The sequence below is a fragment of the Ascaphus truei genome, chromosome 2 (assembly GCF_040206685.1).
Source record: "Ascaphus truei isolate aAscTru1 chromosome 2, aAscTru1.hap1, whole genome shotgun sequence".
NCBI lineage: Eukaryota > Metazoa > Chordata > Amphibia > Anura > Ascaphidae > Ascaphus > Ascaphus truei.
In genome coordinates, this window is record NC_134484.1 from 141,086,339 (window position 1) to 141,113,045 (window position 26,707).

General features: G+C 39.9%; 1 protein-coding gene across 4 annotated transcripts in view; it reads left to right on the forward strand.

Moving 5' to 3' along the window:
* Positions 1-22,430, forward strand: part of ARHGAP28 (Rho GTPase activating protein 28) — a 214,177-nt gene extending 191,747 nt beyond the window's left edge. For all 4 annotated transcript variants that reach the window (XM_075585329.1, XM_075585325.1, XM_075585327.1 and 1 more), the window contains exons 11-15: positions 5,596-5,793; positions 11,141-11,284; positions 13,297-13,424; positions 15,166-15,230; positions 16,192-22,430. In XM_075585329.1, coding sequence (XP_075441444.1) covers positions 5,596-5,793; positions 11,141-11,284; positions 13,297-13,424; positions 15,166-15,230; positions 16,192-16,283 — 627 coding nt within the window. In that variant the 3' untranslated portion in view covers positions 16,284-22,430. The remainder of the gene's footprint in view (positions 1-5,595; positions 5,794-11,140; positions 11,285-13,296; positions 13,425-15,165; positions 15,231-16,191) is intronic.
* Positions 22,431-26,707: the final 4,277 nt, after the last annotated feature.

Below are 26,707 nucleotides of genomic sequence, written 5' to 3' on the forward strand. Positions count from 1 at the left end.
TGTCATTTTCCAGAATCCCTTGCTGCAGTGGAAGTGCTGTATGCTGGGTGACAATGGGGAAAGACAGGGTTGCCGACCTGTCTAAGACATGCACATGAACATACAGGAATATTTACAGTTGCTATATGCTTCACTGTGGAGGGTTTTTGTCACTTTTGTTACCCACCATAACCTTAATAAGTGTTTTATATATCAATATACATATACATTTAGAATATATTTTGTTTCGCTATACTCATTCTATGGTATTGTTGTGGTATACTGTACCTACATGGGCATAAATGTGTTAACATGAAAAAGAAACGGAGCACAATAAAAGACCTTCATAGTGTGGCAATGTCAAAAAAGTTTAATAAAAAGTAGCAAACAATGCCAATCTACTCACAGATGCCAGTAGTAAAAGTGCATTGCAACAGTTAAGCGTCTCCGAGGTGCCGATGTCTATTGCTCCAGCCATTCATAACATCAGTTGGACAGCACCTGAAGACAGGGGCACCTTTGTTTTGTACATGGCCTCTTCATCTGACATAGTTTGAACACTGCGGTTTTTGTGCAGTGTTGCTGTTACTGAGCCTATACAATATCAACAATGCCAATCCACTCAAAATAATATACTGTATAGCAACACATTTTGCGTTCGGTAATGCCCGATGTCATGACCACCTGGTATGCTCAGTTTGCAGACCTGATAGGCTAAGTATTGCCTGCTATGTCCCAATGTGTTTCAAGAAGCTTTCTTCTTTTCATCAGGGGATAAAAAGAAGGCATGCGCAAAGGGGCAGAGTGATAGCCGGAGGAAACCCGCACCTAGAACGTGCTTTACTTGTGCTATAGAAAAGAAAGAAACTGCGCACCAATCGTGTTTAAAAGTGATATCAATAATTAATTTCTAAGTGTGAAGTTAATCAACATAGAGTATAAATGAGAAAGACTCTTAACATTAGGATCTATCTCTAAATAAGTGCACCCGTGTGGAAAACAATTAGAACACAAATGTGTTACTAATGTGATAATAAGATAAATTGTGTCCTATAATGAATCAATTTAAATACATACATTAACCTTCAACAAAAATAAGAGTCTGCTGCTTGTCAAAGTGAACGGCTCAGCATCACACAGGTGAACATGGAACAGAAAGAAAGACACAGCGCACAACTCTTGTAGTGTAAGTAAGTCATTATAATGCAACAAAAAATTGTGGTAATAAATGCATGTACAGCGGGTGTCCACGAAGCAAGTCATCTGTATTCATGAGCGGTAACATGTACCCTAAACATGCCCTGTCTATTTAACTGATATTTCTGTACATGCATTTATTACCACAATTTTTTGTTGCATTATAAATACTTACACTATGAGAGTCGTGCGCTGTGTCTTTCTTTTTATTCCATTACTTACTGTATGCTATGCATTTTTATCATTTGCATTTGTAAGTAGATTTTCAGTGTTTGCTACTTTTTATTAAGCATTTTTTATAGTTCTACATTATAAAGGTTTTCTTCGTGCTATCTTTGTTTTTCATGTGATTTAAACGAGTGCGGCTGGCTTATCTCTCAGAGCTGTATTAGACCTTCTGAGAACAACCCAACAAAGCACATGGCTCCTATGGGACAATAACACTGAAGTGGATCCTGGATTGGAGATCTTATTTTATTCTTGAATGGTGTTATTCACAAAAGTGGTACTACCACTCTACGGGAATCTAATTCCATTTTTATTTATATCAAATTAAATCATTTGAGCACACAACAATTTAAGTGCAAATCCTTTTTATTGTTCATTTATAACTGTCAATACAGTATATTGTTATGCAAAGAAATTGATCCGGTGCTAAACTGTGTAAGAACAGGAATACTCTGTCTTATTGAACAGACTTCATTTAATTCTATTCCTTCCTTGAAGAAGGTCCATATTAGGAATGTTGTACCCGTGCACAAATATTTTCTTGTATTCATGAATAATATACCTGGATATTGCTTGCTCTGGTCATAATTGTATAAATTATCTTGCTAAAGTGGCTATAGAAGAAATGAATATTAGATAAAGTTACACATTTGTACACCTAAACCCTACGTGCCTTATTAACTACCGACCTGTATCTCTCCTGCCTTTTGCCTCCAAACAGCTAGAATGTATCGTGTGCTCCCGTATGATCAGCTTCCTACATTCCCATGCCCTCCTAGACACTTTACAAGCTAGGTTTCATACATCTCGCTCAACAGAGACAGTGCTCACTAAAATAGCCAATGATCTACTTGAAGCCAAATCCCATGGTAATTTTTTTCCTACTAATCCTGCTCGATTTCTCTGCTGGCTTCAATACTGTTGATCACCCTCTTCTCCTTTATATTCTAACTCCCTTGGTATCCGCAACAAAGCTCTATCCTGGTTCTCATCTTACCTTTCCCATCGCACATTTTTGGTCTCTGTTGCTATCAAGTCTTCATCTCCTGTTGTTTTGTCTGTTGGTGTACCTATAGGGCTCTGTTCTGGGACCTCTTCTTTTCTCTCTCTACATACTATCACTTGGTGACACTTCAACTATTTTGGCCTTAGATATCATCTTTATTCAGATGATATGTAGTTATATCTATCCACCCCTACCCTCACACCTGCAATCCAGTCCCAAGTCTCCTGGCTATACCTTCATGGATGAAACTCTTCTGCCTTAAACATAATATGGCTAAACCTGAGCTCCTCATTTCCCCCTAAATCTGTCCTAATATCCCCCTTTTCCATCACCGTTAATTGTTCTACCATCTATCCTGTCACCAAGGCACGTTGCCTAGGAGTGACATTTGACTCTTCACTTTCCTTCTCCATTCACGGCATGGCTAAAACTCACACTTCTTCCTCTGTAAATCTACTGCTAAAACTCTAATGCATGCACTTATCCTCTCTTATGTGGATTACTGTAGCATACTTCTAACAGACTTGCCTACCTCACAACTTTGTTCCTTGCAATCAATCAAAAATTTGTCTGCCAGAATAATTTCCCTTTCTCCCAAAACAGTATCCACTCATCGCCTTAAATTTCTCTCCTGGCTTCCAATCAAATTTCGGATCACCTACAAATTTCTCATCCTTACCTTTTAAAGCTCTCCACTCATGTGCTCCTTCCTACATATCAACTCTGATCTCTCGCTATGCCCCTGCTCGTCTCCTGTGCTCTACCCTTAACTGTCTCCTTTCCACCTTTTTCAGCTCTCTCTCGCCTTATACCCTTTTCCCTCACTGTCCCATACCTGTGTAATTCCCTCACACTTAGTATACGTCAAGCACCGTCCCTCCCCACCGAAATTATTCTAGCAGCAGAATTTTGGATGATTTGCCGTTAATGTAAATGGTGAAGGACAAGGAAGAGTAAAATGTCACTCGTAGGCATCATGCTTTGGTGACAGGATAGATGGTAGTACTGTTTACTGTGGTGGAAAAGGGGGGTATTAGGCCAGATTAAGGGGGAAATATGAGGAGCTCAGTTTAAAACACATTAAGTTTAAGGCATTGGAGCTCCATCCACAGGGATATAGTCTGAAGGCAATCCGAGACTTTGGACTGGATTGCAGGAGTGAGCATAGGGATGTATAGATATATCTGCCTATCATCTGCATAGAGATGATACCTAAGGCAAAAAGAGTTGATGAGGTCACCAACTAATATGGTGAGGGAAATGGAGAGGTCCCAGAACAGAGCCTTGAGGTACACCAACAGTCTGATCAATAGGAAGCGAAGACATGTTTGCAACGGGCAGAAAATGTGCAATGAGAGAGGTAAGCTAAGAACAAGGATATGGGCTATATTGCTGATACCACTCATTTTGAATATCCCGGAAAAGAGAATGATCGACAGTATCAAAAGCAGCAGAGAGATCAAGCAGGATTAGTAGGGAACAATTACCTTGGGATTTAGCTTCATGTAGATCATTGGCTACTTTAGTAAGCACAGTCTCTGTTGAGTGAGCTGTACAAATGCCAGATTGTAAAGGGTCCAGGAGGGCACGAGAATTAAACAGTTGATCATACAGGAGAACACAAGACATTCTAGCAATTTGGAGGCAAACAGCAGGATAGATACAGGGTAGTAGTTAGTAAGGCTCTTAGGGTCTAGGTTGTTTTTGAGACTTGGTGTGACCACTGCATGCTTAAAGGAAGAGAGGAAAGGTCCAGAGGTCAGGGAGGAACTGAAGGTGTGGCTTACAGTGGGGACTATGACAGAAGTGTGAGATCGAATAAGGTGTGAGACGATGGTATCGAGAGATGGGCATGTGGTAGCGTGAGAAGAGAAGTTTAGCTTACAGATTCAGCGTCCTTTATTGAAACACTTCACACGGTGTATACCTCAGAATACGCAATGTCTTCCAACCGTACCGCCTTTAGACACTAGTGCAGGCGAGTGCAGAAAATGGCATTTTAGTGTTCTGGTTTTCAAACACCTGAAATTGGCACAGTAGCACAGTACTGTACACATTACAATTCATTCATTTCATTGCATTTAATTGCACACAATCCATGAAATTCAAACAAAGCAACCGCGATAAACACGTGTGCCTGGGGCGATTGGCCGTGTTAATGCCACGTGGAGTACAGAAGTTCACATGAAAACGGCGTCGTGATTCGTTCAAATAACGGCCGCTGCATCTGTAGAAACTTCCAACACTGTAACCAGAGAAAAGGAGTCAAGAGTGGAAGAAAGAGATTTAGGTAGAGTCAGAGATGAGGGGGAAAGAACAGAAGGAATCTTTTTGTGGATAGTATCCACCTTGACTAAAGTAGTTAGCACATGTTGAGGAAAAGTGAAGGATGGGTGGGAAGTGGGAGGAGAAGGTCATAGGAGAGAGACAAGGAGACAAATAGAGAGAGAAAACGGCATGGATTTGATGAGTGAGGAAAAGTAGTGTTGTTTGTACTTAGATAGAGCAGAGTTAAAACAGGAGTGGAGAAATTTATAGTGCAGAAAATTAGCCAGAGTGTGAGATTTCCCCCTCAGGCGTTCAGAGGAGTGAATGCAAGTGCGAAGGAAGCGTGTTTTGGAATTTAGCCAAGGCTGTGGGTTAGTGGGACGGGTGTGGCGAAGCTGACATGGGGCATATAGATCAAGCAAAGAGTCGACAATAGAGTTGTAGAGTTGACAAGTTTGTCAGTTACAGAGGTAGGAGAGACAAAAGAAATGTTGTCATTTAGGGTAGATGACAGAGCAGAGATGTCAATGGTTAAGGAGATCTTGAAAGTACCGAGTAGAACAGGTAGGAAGGGGGTGAGAGGAATAAGTGATGGTGAATGATAGGAAGTGATGGTCGGAGAGCGGAACGGGGGACATGAAGAAATCAGCAGGGGAACAGTTTTTAGTAAAGAACAGGTCCAAGTAGTGGCCGTCCTTGTGAGTGCTGAATTTGTCCATTGGTACAGACCAAAGGAGGAGGTTAAAGAGAGAAGGCAAGATGCCCAGGAGACTGAGGGATCATCAGTATAACAGCAATTGCAATTCCAATGTATGTTGGTAATTGAAAATTGTGTTTTTAGACTGTTCAGTTTACGCCAATTTTTTGTAGTATTTAAGTGTGAAAATGTTTTTACAAGACCTATCTTTTCATCCTAGGCATTGTTACAATTCCTCAAAAAGGTGGTCTCAAATGAAGAGAAGAACAAAATGAGTTTGTGGAATGTATCCATGATTCTAGCACCAAACCTGTTCATCTGCAAAGGCAAAAGTGCAAATCAGGAGGAAATGAAAGCAGCAGCGTCCACAGCACATATTGTTAGACTTTTGATTAGGTACCAGGACATCTTGTGGACGGTGAGAGAATCTTTCTGTTAAAACATTTAAATATCATCTAGTTGAAATTGTTTTCATTAGTAACAAGTTCTGCATTTCAATGAAAAAGTCAAACTAGTATCCAAATGTTAGTAATAGACTTTAGTTCCACAGTATTATACAATGCCTTCCACTATATTGCTGCCACTTCTAAGGCTGCGTCCATAGACACTGCAGCCGTGCGGAGGTGCGCGGAGGCTGAAGTAAAGTGAGTGCTTTTTCTGGCCTTAGTACGTGCGCTCTCCGTGGGCGTGTCTATGGGCGGGCCAGTGATGTCACGGAGCTGGTTCGCCCTCATTGGGCGAACTGCTCACGTGACGGCACTATCACGAGAGAAATCAGTTTTGACTGATTTCTCGCGCATCGCGCCCCCCTCTCCCGCTTCAACTCGCACGCCGTGTAGACGCGATCACTGCCTTTAGGCAGTCTGATCGCTCAGCGTGCGGACGCATCCACGCGGTCTGCCTATCTATGGACGCAGCCTAACAGTGAAGAGCTTATGCTGCAACTAAGTCTGACACATGCAACCATAGTTGTCTGACATTTCTTCATCAAATCGAACAGGAGATATATATATATATATATATACACAGTGAACATCTGCTGAAAATCAGTGAATATATCTGGACATATAGACATGTATTTGGAAGGCGAGATACTACTCTATAGCAGGGGTGCACAAAGTGGGGGGCACAAGATTTTTCTGGGGGAGCGCGGCGGTTGGAGAGGCCCCGCGCTCTTCCCCAAGGCATTTAAATTAAATGCCGCCGGATCGCGTGAGGCCTCTGCAACATCAACTTAACTTGACTCTGCCGGCATCAGGACTCCTCTCCATGGCAACGCAGCATCAAATGATGCTGTGGGTCACGTGACGTCACATGACCCCGTGGCGTCATTTGACACCACATCAAGGTAAGGGGGGAGCGAGCACCAGAGGAGGCAAGGCAGGGGTTGCAGCAGCAAAAGTTTGCACTCCCCTGCTCTACAGGACACCTTACAGTGGCAGAAGATATTTTATAGAGTATTTCCACTTAGTACAGTAAATACTGTATGTGTCAGCTTTTAACTTGTACCCTACATATTACCTGCGCTTCTGCCTTTGTGAAGAATGCAGATGGTAAAAGGACTGGCCTTACATTTATGGAAAACAAAGAACAATTCCTGCACTCCTACCAATTGGGCTAAAATATACTAGTGACGTTTTTACATTTAGAACCTAAGTCTGTGTAACAAAGGAGTCATTTGGTTGCATCTTTTGATCAAAACGTTATTCAAGCCGGACAACATCGCCAAGATAGACTCTGTTTAGCAGGCGCCTGCACTGTATATATGCAATTTCTTATTGTCCCGTGGACTAAACTTTGTGACATATGTGAAAATGCCCTGAAAGGGTTAAATAAATAAAGCATATCAACCTTAGGATTCAAAGTCTTCCGGCACTGGAAGGTGTCTTAGTAACTATGACCCTAAGGGGCCTAATCACTAAACTTCGACAAATTAATTGCATTATCGATTGTTTTTGCATGTTCCTACTGAACGCTATGAAATTTGTGTAAAAACGGTATTCACTAAGAAAAATCGTTTGTTTTTTTTAGCGTTGGGTAAAAAAATGCCACACCACACTAAAGAGCCGGTATGGGGTGCCGGTATCGCCTGCAAGTTTAATTCTCCCGCCTCACATGACCGGGACCTTTAAACTTGTCGGCGATACCGCCACCCCCTACGGAGGTCTGTACCTCAGGAAGCAGGAGGTGAAACTAATGAGGATAAGCTCCAGATAGCCCCTACTTCAATCATTTGTTATTAAGATTAAAATTGAAACTGCACGATCGCCTGCAAGAGCTGTGCTGGGAGATGCAGCTCTCTCTGTTCAGCTCTTCCAGACTGCAGGAGCAAAATGTATGCATGTATGTATCTCTTTATTTATATAGCGCCATAAATGTACATAGCGCTTCAGAGAAGTAATACACGTGACAATCATATAAATAACAAATAATACAAATAACAGATCATGTGAATAAGCGCCTCAGACATAAAAGTAACAATTAGGAAAAGGAGTCCCTGCTCCGAAGAGCTTCCAATCTAATTGGTAGGTAGGAAGAACGTACAGAGACAGTAGGAGGGAATACGGAACATTAAAATCATTTTGCTCTTTAAGCAACTACAAATTACTGTGGTGTGGCATTTTTTTTACAAAACGCTAAAAAGAAAATAGATTTTTCTTAGTGAATACCGTTTTTACACAAATTTCATAGCGTTCGGTAGGAACATACAAACACATTTGATAATGCAATGAATTTGTCGAAGTTGAGTGATTAGGCCCCTTAGGGTCATATTTACTAAGACACCTTCCAGTGCCGGAATCCTTTAAATCCTATTCAAGTGAAAGTGTCTTATTTCATAGCACCACTTCGTGAATATAGGAATACTTGTGTACTGACTCTTAACTTCTTGACTGAAGAATTTTTGCATGTACAGTATATGTGTGAACAGTAGAGGAGATTTATCACACATCTGATTAAAAAAAGCATTTGTAATGTAAAATGGCTGTCTTGATATTACTTTACTGGTTATTAAAAAAAAAAAACCCTTATGTAGCCCTTGTTCCCCCCACCCTAAGTGAGATTGGTGTCATCTGCTTCTCTGGCTACTCCATTTAGGTGTTGTGCTGTACCTGTGTGGCAACAGGAGGGCTAAGTGCTCCGTGGTGTTGTGGGGATAACAGGCAGGACAGATTTTCTGGGTACCTTAGTTCTTGGGTGCAGCGCCTCCAGTTAGCATGGATCCTCTGGATAGCAGCAGGATGGCTCAGACTGACACCTTTCTTTCAGCTCAAGACAGTGAATCACACTTCTTTATAGTTCAATGGTATTTATTGCAGTTAGATCAGATGTACAAAGCAGGGGCATTCTTCTCCTAGCTTCCCCTAATGAAGGTGCACTGATTATGGCTCGAAGCCCAGACCAGGCCTTCAGGACTCCTCCTCTGTAACCTAGTAAGACAGACGGTAGCTGTATTCACTCCGCAGGGGGAGGAAAGTGCCAGTAAATATAGCCTTGAGTTTGAGTTTGTAACCCTGCCCCTTAACAGAGCAGGTTGAATACTGATTGGATCACCTATCAGTATCCTTGCCTCAGGCTGACACTTTCTGGCTGTTGCTATGGCCCGCCCTTGAATACCTACAATTGTATCCAATACTGCAAAAAGCATACAAAGCCTTAGAGAAGGAATTAACCCATCCACTGCATGCACATAACAGGTCTTACACTGGTAGGGCCCAGGAAAAGGCATAGCGGCCGGGAGGCTATGCTACACTTATTTAATACTATCCCTTTATTGTAGAGTAGTTCATGTAATCACTGGTTACATTTTATAATTATAGTGTTTGTTTAATTTTGTAGAAAAGATATTGTAAAGCAATCATTAATTATTTAGATATAATTATTCAGTTTGGATTCGGAAGACTTTTCTATGGTTCAGTTCTTGCTATCTTCCTGAATAAACATACATTTTATAAAAACGAATGAAAAAAATAACGTGGAGCACAGCGATGAGCAATGAGAACTGGAGGCAGGATCACAAGTCAAAAAAAAAAAAGTTTATTAACACATATTGTCCGTACAAAAACTGAGGCAAAACTCTGACGCGTTTCACACCATAGCTGGCGCTTTATCAAAGAGTGTCCATCTCAAGTGAATCGCAACCTTTATATAGGGGAAGCCCCGGCGGAATCACCGCAATCAGTGTCCCACAAGGTAAACTGACCGCTGACACAAACTTTGTACAGTATCATGTCAGAGCACACAAAAAAAAGATGGCTGCCCCTCCGTCGGAACATCCCACATACAAGCTGCTTTGGTTTCCGTTTTCTATTTAAACACTATATTTATTTCAGTTGCTTTGATATAATTTTTTAGCATTGTCCTTTTTTTAATATGGTTGTAGATTTATTTCATTTTATTGTGATGATATGATGGGTGATATGCACTATTGCGGCCTGTGTGTGGGATGTTCCGACAGAGGGGCGGCCATCTTTTTCTTTTTTTTGTGGTCTGACTCACGATACATAGTTTGTGTCGGTGTTCAGTTTACCTTGGGACATTGATTGCGGTGCTTCCACCGACCCTTCCCCTATATAAGGCGGGAAACGCATCAGAGTTTTGCCTCAGTTTTTGTACGGGCACTATGTGTTAATAAACTTTTAATTTGTTTTACTTTTGATCCTGCCTCCAGTTCTCTTTGCTCATCGCTGTGCTCCACGTTATTTTTTTTTCATTCGTTCCGGAATTCTTTTCACGGGATGCATGCAGGGATGAATCAATTTGTTACTTCAATCAACTCAGATCCGTGAGTACTGCATTCACCTTCAAAATTTGCCTCACTGCCTATGGAGGTTGCGCTATCTGTTTTTTTACCTGAATCTAGAGCTGCTGGGTTCTATATGACCCCCTCTGTTGTCCTAGCTGTGTTGCGGGGCTCCACCTGGGTGTCTATCTCAGCATACTCATTATTCTGATGTGGAGGTACAGTTCATTAAACAGACTTAATCCAGATTTCTACCAAAGGAACTCATTAATCTGTATCCTAATGTGACCTGAGTCTGGATCTTTGTAGCGCTACATTGGAGGTTTACTTCTCCTTATATACATTTTATAAAACACTGTTTCTGGTGCCTTGGTTTTTGTATCTAGTTATTGGATCTGCTTTGTGTCATGGGCCTGATTACTTTTCCAGTCACCGACTTTCTGTGAACTTGGACATGTTACTCTGTCTTCTGATGAGAGCATATAAGAGCCAAACATTAGGTCATAAACTCCTCAGGGAGTGTACTGTGTGTTATACTACTGTATAAAACATTTATTTATTGGTATAGAATCTTAGTCATCATATTGCAAAGCAAATGTACAGTCCAAAATAGTACTGACATAGAATCCTTAACACTCATTGGTTATCCGGAAGCTGCTATAATATTTACTCAGCCAAAAGAACCGTACATGAATAATAAGATGCCATTTGGTTAACAGATGAGGCCAAGGTTATAATTATCTTAAGTACAACTTTACATTTTAATGGGAATCTATCAAAAATGAATGAATATTTCAATAGTAGGTGATACCTTTGTTTGTGTGGACTGACAAAATACATTTTAGAAAGAGGCTTTTAAGAGCACTGCACTCTTCCTTCAGTCACATAGAACTGATGTACATATGAGTTATACCAAGTAAAAAGCAGAAAGGCTGTGCTGTGAAATAGGCAAATGGGGACAAAAACCTATACCAAGAAATCTACCCCTTTATGTTTATTTCCTCTGTCTCGTATCTTAATATAGGTTCCATCTTTTCTGATTTCTCAAGTACGGAAAATGAATGAGGCCGCTATGAATAATAACAAAAAACAGCTCATTTTTGATAAAAGTGTGAGGAAGCTGTTGCGAAGGAAGACCATGGAACGTGAAAGACCTGAAAGGAGAGAGGTATATTTCACTAATCGCATCCAGAACAGACCTTTTCTATACGCTGTGGGGGCACGAAGAGTGTGGTTTTCTTTTTGAATGTTTGCTTTTTTGCTTACACCAAATGTTAGAAACTTCGAAACCAAGTTTCTCACATTTAATACAGATCACGAGATTTTTGTTTGTGTGTGTGTGTGTGTGTGTGTGTGTGTGTGTGTGTGTGTGTGTGTGTGTGTGTGTGTGTGTGTGTGTGTGTGTGTGTGTGTGTGTGTAAACGGTGCTCCCCCATCCGACGGGAGATCTCACTGTTACACAGTGTTGTGGTGCTCACCTGCAGGTATACAGAAACCCTTCTGAGCTTCCGCCGATGTTAGTTGGGAAATTCAACAGGGCCAAGCTTTTGGTGATCCGCAGCTCTCTTCTCCTCAAGGTACAGCGCCTTCATTTCCACAGGGCCTATCATGGGATAGGTGCAGTCCCCTATAGAAAACACTCCCCCCCTCCCCCTGAAGCACTGCAGCCTCTGTCAGGAGTATATAAAACAGGAACTAGATCTTTATTGCAGCATAGAATCCATCACAGCATTAATACAGCATAACTAACACACACCAGATCTTTCTCTTCTCATCCCTGGACTCGACTCCCAGGACTTGAGGCCCCAAAGATCTATCCCTGTCTCCCACACTTCCTGGTGCAGTATGGGGTCGCTGCTCCCACTCCCCTGAAGGAGGGGATAGAACACAACCCACTCCGCGGAGGGGAAAGGGTATCAACAACCCAGTCCCACTGCCTTAGGCTGCATCCAGGGTCAGCGCTTAGGCGCTGACCCATGCTGAGGCGCGCTGACGCTTCTCAGTGAGCCCCTGCAGCCGCAATGAGAGCGGCTTTAGCAGGGGCTCGCGCACGCTTCCGCAAGCGTGCGGAAGCGTAGGTCTTATTCAAATGATAGATTTTCGCGCTCACGGGAGCGCACGGCCGGTCACGTGAGCGGTTCACCCAATGAGGGCGAACCAGCTCAGTGACGTCACAGCCACCCCCCCCCCTCCCGACACGCCCCCGGACGGCGCGCGGACCAAGGCCAGGGAAAGCACCCGCTTTCCCTCAGCCTCCGCACGCCTCCGCACGGCTGCAGTCCTATGGACGCAGCCTTAGGAGGGAGAGGGAAGAACTCCAGTCCCACTCCCTTAGGAGGGAGAGGGACTAACTCACTAAATTTGGCTGCAGCTCCTTTTTGTTAGCAGGGAGGGGCCCCAGGTCTCAGCCCCGTATGGGCGGTACCTAGGCCTTTGGCCACCCCCCATCACTGAAGGGAGCTACTTACTGCAGCAGGGCATAGATTTAACCCTAACACTGCCTGAGCTGTGGACTTACGTGTTAGGCAGAAGATTAGTAGCCCAGGGGGCACCTGGCTACATATATATACCTATATATTTAAAAATATATATTACTGTATGATTTTATTCAGTATGAAGTGAAGCTTCTTCTCCGGGTCAGACAAGCCCTGAGCTATATTAAAATGAATAAAGGTCACAAATCGTTCATTCAAGTGGAGAAGCAGCTTCAACACTTACAGTGTTGAATAGCGGCCTATATCTTTGAGAAGTTTTTAAAAAGGAAAAAAAAAATGAAAAGTGAGGCAAGTAAATGATAATACTTATTTACACAATATAATACTTATATTAACTCTAATATGGCATTCACATTACACGCACTGAGTTCCTGCCATGAAAAATGTACAGTCTAATGGCTGGGAGGTACATTGACTTGCTGATGATGACACGGAATGTAGCAGAAGATGTCACTGATCCCACAAGGTGTGTATTCAAGATTAACACAGCCATTGCTGTTCTACATGTCTTCCCTTGGTAAATAAAGAAGCCCATTTTTTAATAACTACACAAAAAAAGAAAGAAAAGAAACTAGTCATTTTGTAGATGATGTGAGGCTGTTCCTATCAGGTTTCATTTGCATTTTGTCTATCACCGCAGACGAAATCAAGAAAAGTGAACCTGTGTTTTGCTTTTATATTTCAGCAGTGTGATGTACCTGAAGGGGTGATAAGAGTTTACGCTCCACTGCACTCAAAGGTTTCCATGGCAATCCAGCTGAACAGTCGGACCAAAGCCAAAGACATACTGGCTAGGTTTCAATGTGAAAACAGGTGTAAAGAGATGAACATTTTTTTATACATTTCCTTCTGTATGAAATTTGCCAATAACAATTTCAGTTAAACCTTGACAACATAAACATTTCCATATTAGTTATTTTAAATATTGTACTGTTGCACTATTTTGTATGCTTCAGTGATATTTATATGATCCCTTTGTTTTAATATATTGCATGTAATTTCCATATCTAAATACTGACCTAAAGCATTTTAAATGAATTAAACATACATCTTCTTTATGTAAGCTTTCACCAATCTTTCTATACTTTCGATAGTATTCCTTACCTTTATTTTGTATGCTAGAGATAAGGAGAATATCCACGGAGGAAAGAAGCGGAGCACAGCAACGAAGTAACGGGGGCTAGACACCGGTAAGAGTGAGGTTAAAAATCCTTTAATCCATGGTAGACATCATGGTATGGGATGGGTAAAATCTCTAACACGTTTCGGGCCGTCGTCCTCTTTGACAAAGGGCGACGGCCCGAAACACGTTAGAGATTTTACCCATCCCATACCATGATGTCTACCATGGATTAAAGGATTTTTAACCTCACACTTACCGGTGTCTAGCCCCCGTTACTTTGTTGCTGTGCTCCGCTTCTTTCCTCCGTTGATATTCTCCTGCTACTCATCACACGTAACGCATGCTGAAGAACCCACCATCTCTCAATCGTGAGTACCCCACTCCCTCAGCTACGGTTTGGGGTGTTTATATCTCATTTGTGTCCATCTCCAAGGAGACGTTTATTACTGTGATACATACTATGGGGTCAGGCATTCATAGCTGACCCGCACTTTTTACCACAGGTCCCCCACATGTTAGGAGATAACATTGACACTTTGGATTATTTATGCTCAAGAGAGTGGATTCAAAACGGTTCCTCTAAGAATTCTCTTATTATTCAAGTTACTATTACCTTGACATTGATTCACCACAGCTGAGCATCGATTTTGGAACTTTGTATCCTACCACTTGCTGACTATGCTAGAGATAAACTGGGGTTTTCAGCTTTTAATCAATTTAAAGAGAAATAGTTTTTTTATCACGTGTTTTTATACTGTATGCATATATTATTTCAAATTAACATTGAAAAAAAGACGACTAAACCATTATCCAAATTGTTTTAGAGTGATTGTATATATTTGCATAGGAATCAATTTTATTTTAACCTCGAAAAATTATTAATTGACTCCTCGTCAAAATTCTTACCAGCGGCTATTTTATTTCCCAAAACTACTACAGCATCAAAGTTCAATATTCTCGACCTGGGAGGTTCCTGGTGTAAGATCAGACTGATCCCCAAATCAATAATAACATTTAAATAAATAAAATAAATTACAAAAAATGGAAGATTGTTGCTCTAATTTGCATTGCACAACATTATTAACCTGATACATTTTGCTTGAGTATTTCCTGGGATTCTGTGTTTTAAGGTCATGCCTCAAATCATAGTAATAAGTAAACCCAGTATTTTCACTGGAAATTATAGACACAAGTCTGGAACTATTTATTGCTGATACATAAAGTGTTTATATCTGCTCATAAAAGAATAAAGAGAGGTCTGAGAGGGTGTTTCAGAAACAAGTATCTTTTTGGCTTGGCTCCAACATATTGTTTGATGCATTGTTTAAACAAAGGAGTCGTTTATATATTTTGAGTTGCAGAGAAAAACAATGCATTTAGATCACCATACAATGAATAAATGCTAAATACGTGTCCATGCCTTTATTGTAGCCACGCAACATCTGAAAATACAAAGGTATACAGCCAAAGTTTATATGAAATAGGAGGAAACATAGGTAAGTACTGTATGGTATATTATTTTAATTGGTATATCATATAAAAGGATTTGGTAAAGAGGAAGTCATCTTGAGAATGTGAAATGTTATCGTAAACGATATTTATGCAGTGAAAAGGCATAAGGCAACACTATGGCGTTAAAATAATTGTACAGGTACATAATATTGCAGAATACTCAATGAAGAGTTTTCCACAGACCTTTTTTTTGTACTATTTTCTGTGTCTTTTTCCAACACTTTAGAATTTATTCCCAGTTGATGCATTTTTCCTGTTTTTTTGGAATAGCAGTATCCAGACTCTTGGATTCCAACCAAACAAAGCTTAGTGAACAATGATTTTCCAGTGTGTGCGTCTGTACATAAGAGTTGGTTAATTATGCTTTAATTGTCCTGTTACTTTTACAACCTTTATCTATTTTTGAATGCAATGTTAGCTCTTATTCACTTTTTAAGTAGAATATTATTTAATTTACTTTCCTTAGCACTTATTTGTAGAGGTTTGACAATTATGTTATATTGGGAGGTGGTTTGAAAATATTCGTTATCTACATTTAATTAAAACAATGTGGTTCAATCTCATATTATAAGGGCACAATGACGTAAAACTGAATCCACACTGTTTGCACTTGGTTAAGGATTCTCAAAACACTATAGAAGGTGATCCATATACTGTCAATAGCACAGACTTTACAAGCTAAGTGGGAGTGATGTGTTCAAATTCAAAAGGTTTATAGCATGAAATTAAGCTCATGAAAAGCATAGATTAATGATTTACAGTTGCAGAATTAAAAAGTAAGCAAAGCATTTGGCAGAAAGATATTTTTGCCTTGACGCCACCAATCATCTTATGTGCAGTATCAATTAAGAACTTTCTGCTGCCATAATTATTGTAACAATTCTAGCAATTGAATGCTAACACAATTTTTCCACTCAACCAATAATGCAGCTGTTTTTATTTTAGGTGAACATTGCCTAGATCCAGATACATATATATTGGATGTGTACCATGTAAATCCTCATGCAGAATGGATTTTAAAACCAAAAGCAAGTTGAAACCAGCAATGAATGTACACTGTATCTACACCTTACATGAAGAGTAAAATGGACTGCACTGAAGATTTTCAGATGTTTCCCTTCTTTCTCCTGGTGCTTTGAGCCAATGAAGAATATTGATAATGAGCATTGATCTCATTGTTTGCTTTGAAGTCTCATTTGGTGAAGTCGCCTTTGTTTAATACTAAACTTATCGGAGTCCATTCTGATGCATCCTCATGGAATTGTATGCTGCAGTATGAAGACTGCTAAAGTTGACTGAGCTTAGATGTGGTTGAAAGCAAAAACATAGGTACTATGGAACAAAAATACTAACCCGTGGAAGAAGAGTGTTGACTTTAGAAGAATGTGTTTGTTTATGCTCTTACTGGATAATATTTTATGCAAACAGCTTATCATTTTATTTTTTATAGAATTAATCAACTACCAAAAAACCGCCAAGATAATGGAACCTCAGCTGGGATTTCTTTGTACTCAATATTTGTTCTGCTCACACGTATTAGAGCTGACATACAGATGCAGTGTTGGCATCTGTTTAACCCTTTTATTGCTGGACGCACTTGCAACACACATCCCAAAGAATGGGTAACAGCATTTCTTCCACTTTTTGTTTGAATAAAGAATGCATGTGATGAATGCCTTGCTCAATATCAAAACTTGATGGAAATTAGATGTCCCCAAAAAACGGAACTATTGGACATTTATTCATATAGGAAACACTATCCTTGTACAGCTACCTTTTTATACATATGTGTACATGTAATACTTTGTTTTTAATATGTTGTTTTCTCATAGTTGTACTCATTTTATGTGTAACAAGGTCACCTGGCCTTACTTTATTTCAGTATTCATGTTCAATGTCAGCCTGGTTTCTACTTTCACAGTATGTGAGAGGTGCCACCTTTTATACATTTTAGAGGCAATTTGGGCTGAATTGTGTGGATAACAACTGCATCTGTAATTCAGATTATATAACCATTTTTTGCCAATTGCTTTTGTTATTTTTTTTGGAGCAAACATACTTATGTTGTTCCATTGCATCTCACATGAATTATTATATGGGCTTATTTAATTTAAACCTAAGCAATCATTGCAAAACGGATGTCTGAGAATTTCTTACCAATATCCAGTGTGGTCAAACATTGATAGTGTCCCATGGTGAAAAACATATAGGGGTAGATCCGCCGAGGTCGGTTACATTTTTAGCATTACGATATCGCCATTTAACGTATCGTTATCTGTAACGCGTATCCCGATAGATCCATTGCGTTAGAATTTCCTCGCACTTACCAGAAAAATAAGGAATTTATTCATCTAAATGGACATTTTGCTTACTCAAATGCAAATGATATGGTAATGAGCAGTTGACTTAACAGCGGAGGTCCTCAGACCGCATGGTAATAACGCTACGATATTTAAGACCTTACAAAAGCTGCGTTACTCACATCCCAGCCCTCACTATCATTGCATTATTTCTACAAATAGCCTAAAAACAATGTAATGAGTATAGGACTTAACCCTTTCATCCCAAAAAGTTGCATGTGTCACACAAAGATCATTTATATGATCCATAATATATATATACACACTTCTGCTTGTAATTCTCCCCCCCTCCACCCCCTTCAGAGCTCAGCACTGGGGGGGGGGTGGGCGGGAGGGTTGTTCGGTGCCAGATCACTGCGGGTGTGGGCGCGTTAGTTACCTGGGACGGCGGCTCACTGTTCAGTTTGAATGGGACTGCATGAACCCCCGCTGTGTTCATCCGATGGGCCGTTAGTCTGTCTGCAGAAATCTCACAGAAATGTTGCAGCATTACTGGGAGATTGCCCCAGATTTTCCAAGGCAAGTGTTCGGATCCTCGTGGCTGCATCTGTATTGTTGTCTTCATAATAGTGAAGCCATAATGTATTTGTTCACAGACAGTGACATTGTTTGGGGCTGTTTTTAGATTACATTTTGCCACAATATCCAAACTACTGTAGTAGCAAGCAGAATGCTCCTGGAAACCTTTTGGTTAAGATTTTTTTTTTTTTTGGTAAGCAACAAAAGCATCTACAATTACATTACTTACATGTGAGGTATGCTAATGTTTTCGTCCAGATGCACTTTTCTCAGAAATGATCTTGATTCCATAAAGTGTGTGCTGTATTGGTTCTTTTGCAACATACAAAATCCATGTAGACATAATTACGCAGAGAAGGGAGACGGAAATATCAGAATATTTTATTATTACGGAAACAAATGTTGATTTGTTTTTTTTTAAATGTAATCTATTTTGTACTTTATTTTTTTTGCTTCTGACTTCCAGTTGAATGACTGGCAGTGAACAATATTGGGTTTTCCATTTGTATGTTTTGCATATTGCTGTGATAGCTTAATACAGTACCATCACTGACAATAGTTTTATCCTTTTCCTCAACCGAAAGGTTTTTTTTGAAACAAAATTAAAAATAAATAACAGAACTGCACAAATATGTCATTGTCATGTGGACACGGTGTCACATTAGTAGGAATCCCCAATACATTGGATCTGTAAAAGCAGCACTGCCATTTACCTATTATTATCTGTTACTGTTTCTTCTCCAGCATGAGACATAGAAGTAAAAAGTTACATTGCAGTCTGCTGGCTGTATTAATTCCAACATGCTCCCTATTCCAAATCGAACACCTAAAAGGAGGCTTACTGAGTACACCAACTAATGTCTAGGCATAGGATAAAGAGGGCATTGGCATTTTGCAGCATCCAGTGCTCCATGTTTGTTTATTGCATATTGCAGTATGTAAAATTTAAGGGCAACAGGCACAGTTAGCAACTCTGAAAGAAGTCATTAAATAAGTTGCCTTATTGTTAAGGCAATCAATTCTGAAAATTGACACTTTTGTCAGCACTTTCAAACCATGGCTGTCACATTATGTCCATATGCCTCGTAACTGTCATTAGTTTGCTAGCTCTTGGATTCTTTATTGTGACTATATTAGTTGCATTATGCCTGTATGCCACAAGACATCTTTCTAGCGTCGGACACACCTTATGGCCCATTCCAGCATCTTCCAGTGCCGGAAGAGGGCTTACTGAACAGCACTGCTTACTAAATATGGCCCAGAAAATATAAATGTTGCTTTGCTGTTGGAAAGGTCTTAATCACTGCTAGTTGGTTACTAAGCATATGATTAACAGCTCTCTAATTGTCTGACAGAAGGGTTATTTTTGGCATTCTACATTTTGTCCCATACCTACACTACAGTCCCTACAAACATTTACACCAAACTTAAAATATTAAATAAAGAAGTTTGTTTGGATTTTATTATTTGTATAGAATTTTATAATAACCACTATATGTTCACACTGCATTAAACCAAATCAAAAAAATCTCACTATCTGCCTAAAGTAAATGTTTTTTTTATCAGGCTGTTTACATTTATTTTGGAGAAAACTACTTATTTAAAAATAAAAATAAAAAAAAAAAAAATATATATATATATATATATATATTTTAAGTCTCTAGGAATTAGAACAAAAAACATGGGGGTGTCCAGTGCTAACAGATTATGCGCCCTTGCTTTCAAGCTCAGACCAGTACTCTTTTTCAAAACGCATTCAAACTTTGAGTGGCATTTTGTTTTAGGGGTTTATATTACATTAATAACAAATTGAGTCCTATATGATGTCATGAGCACATATAAAAAGAGAAAGGGACTCGCTATTATTAAGAAGTGTCGTGACTGTTTCCATGTTGCTCAGCGGGAGAGGGACCACTGATGGCAGTGTTAATGGCTTCAAATAAATGTGGCCTGCCACTTTAGTACCATATGGTCAGGGTAAAAGTGAAATAAATCTATTAATATACATGTGTCAATGTCAAAGATTAGTAGACAAATCACAATTTGTAAGCAGTTACAGTATCTCAAAAAGTTTCCTCAGCACTTCTTCAATAAAAAAACATGATACTTTAATATATTAAAAAAAACTCATGCTAAAAACATTTCTATAATATAGGGGCTCGTGCAGAGAGCATAGATAAGGAAATAGCGCCATCTTCTGGCGAAAAAACTAGCCAGAAATCCTTAAACTCGGGAGAAAATGGCGCGATTTTTAAAAGTGTCCAGAAAATTTTTCAGAGCTGTAAAACTTGCCAAACTCGTGGCGAGAACCTGAAACTCGCCATGCTAATATAGCGTGGTATTCCAGAAGCTCCGAATCGCTGGAACACGCCAATATGTGCATTAGTATGGCGAGTTTCAAATAGCCAGGAAAAGTTGGCAATTAGAAGTTTTTTACCGAAATGAGTTAACGACGTTCTCTGCATAACACCTTCACTAACGGCACATCTGTGGCTATTTTACAGCCATTTTAAACTCTTTTAACGTTCCTCTCTGCATAAGCCCCAAAGTATCCTGATTTTTATTGAAGAAGTGCTGAGGGATGTTTTTGTGCTACAGTCCTTTGGACCATTTGGGGGTGGACAGTCAATCCTCTTGCACTCAGACTGCTATGCACTGTGAGGAGTGACTTCTCTTACCCTCTTTTATTTACTACATCTGTATGTGATTTTTATAATGAACAAATGAGCCGATTGCATCAACCTATTAACTGTTATTAATTAGAAACTGTGTGTAATTGAAACGGCAGCGTCAGTTGGGGTGGAGATGGGGTTGTGGGGAACGTTGAGAATTCCATAAGTCTCACTCACATTCATTTCCATTGTATAGTACTTGAGGCATACTGTATGCTGTACATTGTGATAGTTTGTTCTGGCACGGGAACCGTAATGAACCACTTTTGGGTTTTTCAACCACTAATTTATCATTTGGAGACTCGTCTCATAAAAGTGTTATTTTGTCCTCAACACATTTCTAAATATGATGTGGAAATGGAAACAATTGCAGTGGTTATTTATCCATAAAATGACAATGTAAACATGTATTTTTAATGGGAAATAGTAGTTTAAGGTTTATTACTGAAAGATAATGAGGGATATATGCATAAATGAACGCTCATAAAGGCATTTCAGACATGCATCTGTTGGTGTCAATGTGTCTAGGTAATGTTCACCACTTGTGCTCCCCCTGCCTCCGCTTGTGTATTGGGAGAATGGTTACTGTTCGAGTCGCCAGACTCATGTATTATAATATGATGTAGAAAACTCTGTGTCCGTGTCAGTCATTTTGGTTTCCATTTTAGGTGCATCAACATTCTGCACCAAATCTGCTTGGCATCTACTGCTCTATCTGTATAAAATGTAAGACACTTATTTAGCAATTTAATTTCACCTGTTGCAGACAGAGGTGAAAATGGTGCTGTGTGTCTAGGTGCTTTGTTCAGTAGTTTTATACTGTACATAACCCACAATCTTATGTATTGTGAGATGTGGTATAATTAACATTCAACTAAATTTATGTAAACTGTTTACTTGCCTGATTTATTCTAATTTATAGACAGCCTCATATAAAGTAACACGTAGGAAGATAAACATATGTGTTTGTGTTACTTCGCAACAGCTTTCAAACCAACGAAAAGTACAACACTGGAAGGTTTTTTTATGCTTGCTGCACAAACATTTATTATAATGTGTCACTGCAAAAGTGTGAAGTTATAACAATGTAATCCAATGTAATCTTTCAGTCCCGGTACCACCATGCCTTGTTTTAAAAAGTTGAACATTAGAGCTATTAGCTGATGGGTGTTAAGACTGCAGAATCAAACACACATACAAAAATCTCCAGATAAAATAAAACTGGAAAAGTATGCAGAAAGGCCAGAGTACCTGCCAAAAATCAGCTGGACCTCACTTCAGCTAGAAAGTAAAGTGCAGATCACAGTCAAGTTTCATAGAACTCCTAAAGCGATACCTACTTTTTTGTGAGTACTGTACTTCACACCAGCTACCCTATTTATTATGGGTTTTGGCATGACTGCAGGTCCCATATGTCCTACACGATGTCCACAACGTTGAATAATTAAGAAATATGAACAAACGGTTACAAGAGGTTGATAACTAACGCAGGGAAGATTACAAAGTTTGTTCAGTTGGTTTGATTAACAAATGGCTAGATATGGAGAACAAGGTGGGGAATTTAAATAATCTGGTCAAGTTTTGCCTTTTTTATAGTTTATCCTGCTTTGCCTGAGTGCCCCACAAGTACAGTCCAACCGATATTAAAATCATGCAATTCAGGCCGTTTTCCTTTGTCTGCTAGGTAAGAAGACTTTTTTTTTTTAAACAAATTTGAAAAAGGGGTTTTCTGCCTTTAGGTAATTTCACTTTCAATTCTGTGTTTCAAAAAAAGTCACAAATTGAAGCAATTTAAATTTAAAATCTGCAACGTTCTTGCCAGTTGGATAAATAACTCTAATCTTTTGCGAATTTCATTTTGTGCATTTTTGATGTGATTTTACATTTTTTGTTTCATTTAGTTTTCTCAGGCACGGGAGGTTTTTCATGTTGTTTTCCATAAAGGCAGATTATATACTAAATCTGTGGTGTAATTGTACATTGGGCAATTTAAATATGAATCAATGACTAGACACGATGTAAAACCTGGCATGCCTGTTATTTGGACTATGTTTAAAGATACACATTTCATTACACTCCTATTACATTATTTATATTTAATCATGTTCTCCACACACTTGGTTATGGTTACTAATCACATTTAAACTATCACTGCTTATATTCATTATGTAGCATTGAAAAAGCTATTTTGAATATAAAATGTATTAAAATTCTGACCGCTTTTACCAGCAACCCCATCAGAACTAAAATATATTGCTATATCATTGTTATAATGGTTCTTTGGCAATTTATCTTATAAATATGACATGTTATTAAATCTGGTGCCCCAACACACATAGCCCCTGTAAGCTCAGAACCCAAACCCAACACATCATATCTACTTGTGCCAGAAAGAGTGCTACTAGGATTGTGACCTGATGTACTGTATAGAACAAGAGACATAAATCCCTAGTTCTACATCCAACATGACAAACTATATAGTTAAAAACGTATGTCTTCTCATAAACAGTGGTCATTTAGTTCAATTCTTTGACTACAGTATTTTAAGTCTACAACCACGTTACGGTTTGGCCCATCTGTAGGTCCTAATACTGCTCTACCTGCAAAAAGGTCTCATAACCTCTCTAATGGAGAGAGTTGTCTTAACCAGATCTGCCATTATTACATGAAATGGAGTAGATTTGCACTAAATGACCCTTGCTTATGAGAAGATAAACAGATAAATATTTAGCTATATTGTTTGTCATGTTGGATGTAGCACTGATGCTTTTTGTCTTTTGCCCCAGTTTAGTAGCCTGGGGACTTTGAAGTAGGATTTACAATCTAGCTTTTGTGATCAGTACTACAAAGAAATGGAAAACAAGCTTATGAAATGGAATGCATCTCCTAGTGCCGTGGTCCTAAAATGATAATGTGCTCATAAATGTGTTTATTAAACTTACAAATATGTCAGTAGCCAGTGCCTGAATAAAAGATAATTGTTTCTTCTTGCACAAGTTGAGTCAGTTCACTATTGATTGATGTTAAAATTAGTTTTGTCCCTTTATCACTTTGCAAAGCAGGGGGTGGTTGCTCCTTGACAAGCATGAGCCCTGATAACTGCTACACATGAATCCCATCATGAATACTTGTGAACTAACTTTACATTTTAAGGCTCATCATGTGTTTCTGGATCCATCCAGAAGGAGCAGTTACATGACACACAGATAATTATGAGATGTAGCAAACTCTGCGTCACTTTTATATCTTGTATTTGTGTCAAAAAAATCTGCCAGGTCTGAGGTGGCATTAACGTTTCTGGCTAAATTATTTCATTCAGTGTGAGAAACACTTTCATACATTTGACGCAAATTGCGAGCAGAAAATGGAACAATGCATCAAGACAAACTTCTATTTGCACTTTCTTTATTTTGATATATTTCACCCATTGTCATAAAAATGTAGGTTGTCGTGACGGAGCGGCCTGTAGGCGAGGTCAGATAGACGCACAGACAGCGGGTGAGCCTTAACTGTAGAGGTTTATTAGCCACACACCAAATAAACATCAGGTGCACTGTCCCTTTAATAAAACTAAATAATAAAATAAACACCTATTCCCATTAGGGAAACTAACTAGGTTCACTCCAGCCCTTTATAGTGGGCAGCCAGCTAATCTGGTTATCCACCCAAAACATATACTATGTATTCAAAGTACAATAAGAAAGTCTCTTATGTGAATTGCAGCTCCAACAGCAATCAGGAATGCCAGTTCTGGGGAGCGATCCTTATCCTGGGTGTGATTCCTAGCTGGACCCCACAGGCCTGCTTCCTTCAGTCCTAGAGTCCATAACAGCCAGGCTTTCTGCTGGCTGGGAGAAGTCTCTCTACCCTCCTGGGGAAAAACCTAACTCTCTGTCTCTGTCAGCTTCCTGCCTTTTATGTCTGCTCAATCAGGTGTTCATTGTACACATCTCCCAGTTCAAGTATGAAATCCGACACCCGTGCAGCTTGGAAAGGGAGTTAACCTCTTCACTCCCTTACAGTTGTCTATCAAAGTCTGCCCTGTTTCAAAACGAGTACAATAGTTATATAAAAAGTGCAGAATTAAAAGTTGGTCTCTGTGGGATCTTGTTTTTTTATACACTTTGGCCCAGATCCACAAAAGGGTGCTAAGCTTTCGTACGCCTAAAACAAAAGAGCTGTGAAACATAGTATCGAAAGGTTTAGTCAATGTCATTGAACGATACATAAGCTATAGAAAGATGCAGAGCAGAGCAAAAGATAGCCAAAAAATCGGGCAAAAAGTAACAAATGATGAAAAATCCAGGGCAACTCTATTATAAAGATCAATTTATTGCAAGCTCAAACAAGATGGAAAATGGGATTAAACGCACCTACACGTTTCGTGCCTAAGCACTTTATCAACACCATCATCTGGGAGTAAGGGTAAGCCTAAGGCTTTGCCTATAGTGCCGCCGACGGCGACATGATGGGTGACACGATGCGGCATCGCGGGTTTCCCGCAATTTGATTTGTTAAAGGGCCGTCACGTGACGCAACGGCCCTTGAAAAATCGAATTTTGCCGGCGGCGGGTTTTCGCGACGGCAACGCCGCTCCGTCGCTTGTACTGTAAGCACACGCGGCGGCAATGCTTTTGTTTTGGGGCGAATTCGCGTCGCCGTCACTATAAGCACGGCCTAACCCAGTACGCTATGTCTGGGACCATCCTAGGCCTCGACCCTTGGCGCCTAGTTCCATTGTTTCGGCCCATGTCAACCCTGTTTCGGACATTGCTGTTTCTGTCCCCAGTGCTTCTGTTAGCACCATGGCCATTAGTTCTGACCCTGCTGACCCCATCTGGGTGTTAACCAAGTTCCCCAGTGATAATCTGTACCCTGGAGTGTCAACTGATTGTGTCAGACTGGGGTTTTGGGGGAAGAGACGGGTGGTCAGATGTTGACTCTGAGGGAGAAATAGTCTATGTAAAACGAATACCGGTACCTATGTCCCCGGGGTCATTCAGCTCATTTAGGGAATCATCCTTGTCTCAGCATTCCTCTACTTCTGGTGTGTCCTCCCAGATGGACAAACGTAGAATATCAGTCAGGGGAAACCCTTAAGTGGTGGGACCCAATGTTTCAGGGCTACACCACCAGTTTACATAGAACACAGCTACTACTGGCGGATGGTTCCATCGTGGACCACTGGTGGGAGGAAGGTCAATTGTCACAAGAAGACGTAGCTGAAGCCCTTCGTAACAGGATGGGTGAAATTAATTTAGGGGCGAGAGTACCTAAGGGACCCTCCATTTTCTATCAAGGAGATAGAGCTCATTGAACCGAAGTTTTGGGTACTACCTGGTCAAGGAGTACTACTTGGTCAAGTAAGATATTAAAGTGTAGTAGAGCGGACAGGGCCACTTTAAACAGGTACCGTCAGTCTCAAGGATATACCTTTCCATATGTGCTGAACAACTTATGGATGAGATAGCCAACAACCGTCACGTTTGGCTCAGGCAGGCTGTTGTAGAATATATTAAGGCCAAAACCTTGAGGACAGATTCATTAATGATTCCAAAATACGTTCCGTTATGGAAGAATGGTTGGTGTGTACCTGTATCTATAAAACAGGGTAGAAGTTAGGCAGTGTCCTGATCCTCCAAAGGTGTATTATATATGGCTGTTGGAGGTTGGTGGCTCCTCCTTCCCCTCCCCACTTCCCAAGTTAGTAGGTCCTTTCATTCTATTGGAAATAGATCCAATGTGGACTTTCTCCCTCCTAATAGAGGTAAATGAGAATTTTAATCCTAATAGAGGTATATTAGTATTTTATCTGGTAGTGTTAGGACTTCTGAACAGGGTCTGCTTTGTCGTGGCTCGCAAGCTTACAATGCTTTGGCCAAAGGGTTAAACTAAATGACCAATTTTCAA